Source organism: Magnolia sinica, chromosome 2 (assembly GCF_029962835.1).
Source record: "Magnolia sinica isolate HGM2019 chromosome 2, MsV1, whole genome shotgun sequence".
Lineage (NCBI taxonomy): Eukaryota > Viridiplantae > Streptophyta > Magnoliopsida > Magnoliales > Magnoliaceae > Magnolia > Magnolia sinica.
The window spans coordinates 13,084,325-13,093,215 of record NC_080574.1 but is presented as its reverse complement, the minus strand read 5'-3'; the positions used below and the strand labels follow the sequence as shown (position 1 = coordinate 13,093,215).

Genomic DNA, 8,891 nt, shown 5'->3' with positions numbered 1-8,891 from the left:
AGATTTTAAAAATCTTGATTAAGAAACTCAGAAAGGGGTATTTATAACCTCATGGAGAGGAAAGAACCGTGATCAAGAAACTCAGCAACCAGTCTCGACTCAATTCACAACTTGCTCAAGTCTTGAGTGTGACTCGTGCTGTTGTACTGGATCAGGTCCGACCAAGTCCAAGTCAACTCAGAGGCATGACCACTCACCCAAGCTGACTAATCCAAGTCAAAAACCATGGAAAGAATGATGCAAAAATGCCCAGGCAATTGCAAATTTGAATAGAAAGCAGAGATGCAGCAGCTATACCTGCCACTATCAGCCACTGGAATCTTATACTGGTTTGTTGCGTTTTCTGTTTGTATTCCTCTGATGATACTTTTGATCTCCGATGCTTGATCAGATGATGATCACTGGCCCAAACACAGGGCCATTATACTCAGGGAAAACAACAGGCCTCGGTCTTTGGATGTACTCTGCCAAAATGGCCACTGATGAATGGATTTTGGTTATAAATGTTCAGAATGGAACTGTATTATTCTTAGTGATGTGATTGTTGTTCTCACGTTTACTAGTCATCATCCAACATACAAAGCTTGATGGGCCACGCCTTTCTGTGACTGGGGCCACACATCTCGCCAGTCCTTGGATAGGCAATGGATCAAAAGTCTCCACAAGAAATCCTAGCCATTTGAATGGTGAACCATCACCAGGTGCATTTGGACCGTTGGTTCTATTTCTGTAACCATCCATTTGGAAGCCAATATCTGGAGGGCTAGGATTGTCCACTTCCAAATTCTCCAGAGCATTTCCCATTTACAGTGGAACACCAGATGAATGATTCTGACAATAGAAATGCACCTAACCTGTACCCAAAATGCAGTAATTGGGCAGCGCATTGTATTATCATCAGAGGAATGAGGGTGCTAATGGGTCAGGTTAGGCTGTGGGTCAACTGGCCCAAAACTGCTTTTGATGCGGGTTCGAGCCAAGCTAAATGGAAAGTGGGTCAGATTCAGCTTAGAAAGTATGGCCCATTTAAGCAAACAGGTCGGGCTTGGGTTTTACCCTACCCACCTGGCTCACCCAATAGCTTATCAATTGGCTGGACCACATGACCCAACCTAGCCCAGCCCAGACCAAAACCCAAGACAAGTTAAAATACCATAAGAATAGATACACATGACATACGCATGCTTGTATGGATCCACTAATTGGACAAGGCTGGTGTACATTTAGCCCCAGATTCCATTCTTAAAACCAAGTGTGGCTATGCCAGGTTGGGTCAGGTCAGTCGAGCATTGATCCATTGACAATTAATAACTCGGGTCAGGTTGGGCTTGGGGGTCATAAATTTTAAATGAGTCAAGTTGGGCCACAGGGTAATGGGACATGGGTCAGATTTGGGCTGGAATTCTTGGCCCATCTAGTAAACAGGTCAGGCTTGGGCTGTGGGTCAACTGGCCCAAAACTGCTTTTGATGCGGGTTCGAGCCAAGCTAAATGGAAAGTGGGTCAGATTCAGCTTAGAAAGTATGGCCCATTTAAGCAAACAGGTCGGGCTTGGGTTTTAGCCTACCCACCTGGCTCACCCAATAGCTTATCAATTGGCTGGACCACATGACCCAACCTAGCCCAGCCCAGACCAAAACCCAAGACAAGTTAAAATACCATAAGAATAGATACACATGACATACGCATGCTTGTATGGATCCACTAATTGGACAAGGCTGGTGTACATTTAGCCCCAGATTCCATTCTTAAAACCAAGTGTGGCTATGCCAGGTTGGGTCAGGTCAGTCGAGCATTGATCCATTGACAATTAATAACTCGGGTCAGGTTGGGCTTGGGGGTCATAAATTTTAAATGAGTCAAGTTGGGCCACAGGGTAATGGGACATGGGTCAGATTTGGGTTGGAATTCTTGGCCCATCTAGTAAACAGGTCAGGCTTGGGCTGTGGGTCAACTGGCCCAAAACTGCTTTTGATGCGGGTTCGAGCCAAGCTAAATGGAAAGTGGGTCAGATTCAGCTTAGAAAGTATGGCCCATTTAAGCAAACAGGTCGGGCTTGGGTTTTACCCTACCCACCTGGCTCACCCAATAGCTTATCAATTGGCTGAACCACATGACCCAACCTAGTCCAGCCCAGACCAAAACCCAAGACAAGTTAAAATACCATAAGAATAGATACACATGACATACGCATGCTTGTATGGATCCACTAATTGGACAAGGCTGGTGTACATTTAGCCCCAGATTCCATTCTTAAAACCAAGTGTGGCTATGCCAGGTTGGGTCAGGTCAGTCGAGCATTGATCCATTGACAATTAATAACTCGGGTCAGGTTGGGCTTGGGGGTCATAAATTTTAAATGAGTCAAGTTGGGCCACAGGGTAATGGGACATGGGTCAGATTTGGGCTGGAATTCTTGGCCCATCTAGTAAACAGGTCAGGCTTGGGCTGTGGGTCAACTGGCCCAAAACTGCTTTTGATGCGGGTTCGAGCCAAGCTAAATGGAAAGTGGGTCAGATTCAGCTTAGAAAGTATGGCCCATTTAAGCAAACAGGTCGGGCTTGGGTTTTACCCTACCCACCTGGCTCACCCAATAGCTTATCAATTGGCTGAACCACATGACCCAACCTAGTCCAGCCCAGACCAAAACCCAAGACAAGTTAAAATACCATAAGAATAGATACACATGACATACGCATGCTTGTATGGATCCACTAATTGGACAAGGCTGGTGTACATTTAGCCCCAGATTCCATTCTTAAAACCAAGTGTGGCTATGCCAGGTTGGGTCAGGTCAGTCGAGCATTGATCCATTGACAATTAATAACTCGGGTCAGGTTGGGCTTGGGGGTCATAAATTTTAAATGAGTCAAGTTGGGCCACAGGGTAATGGGACATGGGTCAGATTTGGGCTGGAATTCTTGGCCCATCTAGTAAACAGGTCAGGCTTGGGCTGACCTGAACCCAAACCATTGCCACCCTATGCGGGCCGACCTTTTGTCCAGCTAAAATGGCATATGGATGTGGCATGTGTGTGGGGAAACATTAACCGTCCATTGTCATCATCATTGTGCAGTGCAATCAGGATTGAAAAATTGCAAATAATAATGGAGACTAGATATAAATTGTCTAACTGCTTGGATTTGTAAAAAAAGCATATGTATGTTATAAATGTGGCAGATGGTATCCATTCACATAAACAATCACCTAATCAAAGTTATCAATTCTGATAGGACTGATTTCATCTGCAACTTGGAAGTGTCCGACCATACGAGCAAAGAACAGCATCTGTTGCTCCAAGGTGAACTTGATGTTCTCAGCCTGTGCAATGCTTCAATTCAGTGCTGAAATCTTCATAAGATCTTACACTACAAGAGGGGGGGGGGGGGGGGGGGAGAGAAGAAAGTAATGTGGAAAATACCTTGCGGAATCCATGTTGCTCTCCTTCAAACACAACCAGCGCGGCCGGTAAACCTTTCTTCTTCAAGGCTAGATGGATTTTACGAGCTTGATCCGGCAGTACAATCTGTGACATATCAAATTATCAACTTTAACTCTTATGTTGTTGATCTGGTCATGGGCAACCTTCCCTATCCACCAGACTTCCTGATTTCTAATGTGTTGATGTTGACATCATTGGGCCTTAACCTCTGAGCGTGGGACCAGTGGGCCCCTTCTTTCCCTTTCATGAGTTCTATTTTATTTTTGTTCCTTTTTTACCATTTTCTCCAAAGGTAGTTTATGTAATTTTTTCATTCACTTAATATATAAAGAGAGAGGATTGGGCATTGAGTTTCCTTTCTTATGAAGTTCTTTGTTTCTTCTGACATGGTATCAGAGCAAAATCAAGAGCGAAGGGCCTGCTTCAAGCCATATATCGCCTTTTTAAGACAACGGACTTTCTTTTCCTCCCCTTTTTTAAAGACAACAAACCTTCAGCCATAAGAACACCCCTCCACCTTTTTTTTCTTTTTTGTTTCTTGGTGATTTGTTGATTCGAATATTTATTCTTTAAAATTTATTACCTTTCGAGTATTTATTTTGGTTCTTGAGTATTCCTTTTGAGATTATTGCATGTTATATTTGCCTATAGCATCCTTCGGATTTCGATTAGTGAATTTTCTTTAGACCTTAAATGTCTTCTTTGTCTACATCTAACAGATAAAATCAACTCTAAGAATGAATGGTTGATTGTTCATTCTGAGAACCCCATGCTGTGGATTACAACCTTAAGCTTTAAGTCCACCAATTATCTTCAATGGTTGAAAGAAATTTAAATCTTTATTGGAGAAAAAACAAAAGCTGGATTATATAGATTGTAGTATATCAGAACCTACCATGTCAGATGTTTCTTATGAAGATTGGAAATCAAATAACTTGCTTGTCATGTCCTGACTTCTGAATTCTATGGAACTAGAAGTTAGTGAATGACTTTTTCCTGTTATCTATTGCACATGAGATTTGGTTGACTGTACATGAATTATATGCTGATCAGAATAATATGGCCCATAGGGATATGACCCAATTCTGTCAACAGTTAAGAACAGGAACAAGAACTACAACAGCAGTAGCAACAACAACAACAACAACGATAGTTGAATCACTTCATGCCCAATGACTCAAATCTAGATATGCATGATCTCATCTGCTTCTGAAACTTTGCCCTGAGTTCTTGTGATGGGAACCATTACTGTCATTTTGGGAATGCAATGCCCCAGTTTAGGTACTCAGGCTTAACATCAATTTCTGAAGGAGAATGTTCACGACTACCAACAGACACTATATAGTCTAGCTCCAGTAAATGTGTCAAGTCAGCTTGTGATGAGAAGCAAGTCAATGCCATTCTGGATAGAATGATTTGGGTAATCAATCAAAACCTTTTTAACTTTTCTATTAAAACCATTCTACAAAGAAGTGGATTTGCTCTAGCACATAATGATTCTCAACTATATAGGTTATTTCTCCCCATCAGTCTGTTTCACAACCCTTTTTGGCCTATTCTGCTTTTTGTGTTCTATATGATTTTCTAAAATTCAGACCAGTTGTAGATCAGAAAAAGGTGAAAACTGGTTTGACATGCAAACTGGACAGCTCAGAGACGGATTTCCTTTAAAGCCTGTTTGGATATGAGGAATCCATGGTGTGTACATGGATAACTGTAACGATTACCTTTTCCCACTGTAGTCCAGTGGATTACAAAAAAGGGTGTGCTCTTTAATAGCAAGTGGAATCCCATTTTTATTAGACAACGGTCACCCTCCAGAAGATTAAAACTATGGATAAGTGTAATTACTACATTGTGATATCGATAGTTTTCATTGCAACCCAAACATCAAGAAACATCAAATCAGAGGAAACAAATTGTTTTCCTGTGGATTCTCATATCCAGACATGCCCTAAATGAACAGAGATGGCACCAATTCCAGTTGAACTCAGTCCAACTGGAAATCTGGTGCAGTTTTTAAAAGATCTGTTTTATCACCATGCCTAACCCATGAACTGGGATTTTGTTTTCTTATGTAATGATGTTTAAAGTCGCCCCTCTGAAGTTCATGGTTTAAATGAGCACAAAACTTTGTCCATGGAACTCACTGAGCTGATTTGGGACTGAAACAAATGGATTGTGGATGTTGCTTGCTTGTTTCTCATAGAAGTGTCGCAAGATGCTATGATCTCTGATTTCGGTCTGAAGAGGCTAAGCTTGTCAAGATGGAGATGCACATAAATCTAAATAGGAAGCATATCTATACAGTGTATATACGTACGCTGACCTGAAATAGCTGGGACATGGCTATGGTGATGAAGATGATGATTTGCCACATATATAAATTGTTTTACTTTGAATGATAGAAAACGGAATGAGAATTTCAATGTGCTGAGCGAAGGGAATCTGCGTGTTCCAAAATTAGGGTTTTGTTTTGACTCCAATATTTACACTAGCGAGCCAGTAGCATTTTGACTCTGAATAAATATATTCATGGCGACTAAGACAAGTAAACGCAAGAAGAAATGGTCTCAGATTGCAGAGATCCCATCAGTCTACATCAACAATTTGTGGAGACTGCCCAAACATGTATCATTCTGCAACTCTTTTTACATTGGAACTTCCAACTCTCTCTCTCTCTCTCTCTCTCTCTCTCTCTCTCTCTCTCTCTCTCTTTTTTCTTTTTTTTTTTCCCTCTTTTGAAGTCTTAATGAAAATCAACAAAAGGCAAAGGCAAAAAACAAGATTCTGGCCAAAAAATTAGGCAGATCCATTAAGTAGGGATATTCTCAGGGGCCCCAACTTGAACAAGACCACAGTTTTGGAGAACAGTTACATTACAAGTTACAACCATATCGATATCAGTCATCACATCATTAGGGGTGGCAATGGTCTGGGCCCTGGCCCAAGCTTAATGGGCTAAAACAAGTTCCAGCCCTGACCCTCACCCTAAAGGGCTGGCCCTATAAGTTAAAGATAAATTACATAGATGCCATGTGTACAATTGGTGAGCGCGTGTTTGTGAAACATCATGCTCTTCCAGATAATCAAAGTTTTTTTGTGGCATGCCTGTGTCAAATAAGATCATTCATCAACCAAGCGCATGCCCCATGCAATTATTCACCATATGCATGGAATTAATAAGTGCATCAATATCTTTCACCATCCAAAGCGGGGTTCAAAATTTTGGACAGTTTATAAGTGCTTATATATCATCCATCAGACTCTACTAGAGTAAAGTTCTTCATATTACTATATATACTACTATATGACCTCTAGTCTTATGTTACAACTACCCATGTACCATGTAGCATACACTAGGGAAACAGGGCCCAACCAGGCTATTCATCATTGGCCTTGGCCCAGCCCAACCTGAATAGCAGGCCTAGATTTCAAGCCCTAGCCTAACCCTTGGACCAAGTTGACTGGCCCTAGCCCTAGCCCTTTAGTGCTGGGTCATCCGGGTAGGGCAAAGCCGCCTGGCCGATTGCCACCCCTACACATAATCTTGTCAGTCACCCCCATCACTCAATATGAGGTTGAACTGGTCCATTATGAAAAAGATCTGTTTCAGTCACAACAGTCGATACAAGCCGAAGAACCCCATATTGACATTGTTACAAGGCCGATATGGGCATTACACCCCCATTTTGAAAATTCTCTCATTTTATTTACTTCTTTATTCATTTCAACCATGAAGGAAGCTTAGGAATTAGTTCTAAACTAGATCCAGGCTTATGTTGAGGATCAAAACACAGTTTTTAAGTGGGATTCGATTAACATCAAAGTGGAGTGGAGCATTTTAGGAAATATTAGAAGAATAGGTAAACAACCACTTCTTCATTTTCTTACATATTTCTGTTGCATTTATATATAGCCTACCCTAATGAAGGTGTTCCAAAATGGTAATGGTGGCCGTAACGGCCACCACCGTTGCTGTTATGATACGAGCCGTAATGGCTGATATGGCCCCTGTATCCACCATTACGACCCTTTTTTATTTTTTTAACAAAACTGTTACATGACCGTTATGGTCCGTTACAGGACTGTTACATGGCCTTTACGGCCTGTTTTTCTATAACGACCGTTACGGACATTTCGACCCTGTAACGCATAACGGTTATGACTGTTATCGTTCCATAATGGCCATTACGGCCGTTATGTAACCGATTTTAAATACCTTGGCTCTAATCCACCAAATCATGATTGATTTGTGTTCAATTAAGGCCTAGGTCAGGTTGACACTGCCCAATAAACAACATTCTCACAAAATAATGGCCCATCCATCAAATACATGTCCAAAACACACAACAACAAAAAACAAAAAGAACCAAAAAAAAAAAACTTCTGGATCCACTCAAAAATTAAAAATTTCCAACATTTTTTGGGAATTTTTCAGCCAAAAAATCGGCTGTTATGGGACCATATCAATCGATGCAGCCTTGTTGATAAGGCCCATTTCGTATCGGCTAGCAAGCTAGCTGATGCGGAGGCCAGTACTGATACTAAAACCTTGTACGCATTTAGCATACCTCCAAACCAACAAGACCCATAACTATTTTTTAAAAAAAATTATAATATATTTTTATTTTGCTAAGTAATTATTGATTAACAACTATTGACTTTTAAGTCAACTCCAATTTTGGCTGTCAACTTTTGACTCAACCTAGAGGACTTCTAACTTGAGTTTTTAGGTTTCAAAACTATGATTTATTTATTTATTTATTTATTATTTATTATTTTTTACTTTTTATTTATTTATTTACTTATTTTTTGGAGAATTTCAAATACCATGATTTGGAATGCAATTTAGTAGTTGTAGGTAAGAACTAAGTTAGCATTTAGAAAAGAATAGGAGATCCCTTAAAGTGATTTATTTTCATACCTTGTCTCTATAATTCAAACTGATGAAGTCAATAAGGATATTTTTAAGAGGATTAGAGCTGGGCCGAGGAAGTTAGCACAACCAATGCATGCCAATGAAACCAAAGGACAAGTTCTATAAGATACCTAATGGACCAGCTAAACTACATGGCACAGACTGTCGGCTAAATAGGAAGCATCACGAACAAAGGGTGAGCAACGCCAATATGAGGATATGAAGATGGATGTGTTGGACTTGGAAGACTGATGGGAAGAATTAACATGCAGTGATAACATGCTAGTAGCCCCAATGAGAGAAAAGAAAATGATAGAGAACCAATTGTGATAGTTCAGGTATGTGATGCAGAACCCAAAGATGTCCCCAGTTAGGAGGGATACTTTGATTGCGGTCATAGGCATGAAAGGAGGATGAGCAGAAACCCAACGAAGGACTTAGATCAAAGTAGCTAGGAGGGTTATGCCAGCTTCTTCACATATGGAGGATAATGCTTTCAATAGGAATGATTGGCAAAACACTATTCCTA

General features: G+C 40.8%; 1 protein-coding gene across 2 annotated transcripts in view; it reads right to left on the bottom strand.

Moving 5' to 3' along the window:
• Positions 1 to 508: 508 nt before the first annotated feature.
• The window catches only part of LOC131235501 (uncharacterized), a 39,212-nt gene continuing 30,829 nt past the window's right edge, over positions 509 to 8,891 (bottom strand). Inside the window, exons 17-19 of one of the 2 annotated variants that reach the window (XM_058232699.1) lie at positions 3,421 to 3,525; positions 3,207 to 3,320; positions 509 to 854 (exon numbers count right to left, since the gene is read on the bottom strand). In XM_058232699.1, coding sequence (XP_058088682.1) covers positions 3,207 to 3,320; positions 3,421 to 3,525 — 219 coding nt within the window. In that variant the 3' untranslated portion in view covers positions 509 to 854. Of the gene's footprint in view, positions 855 to 3,086; positions 3,321 to 3,420; positions 3,526 to 8,891 lie in introns of those variants that run through there. The other variant, XM_058232690.1, reaches the window with a different exon arrangement.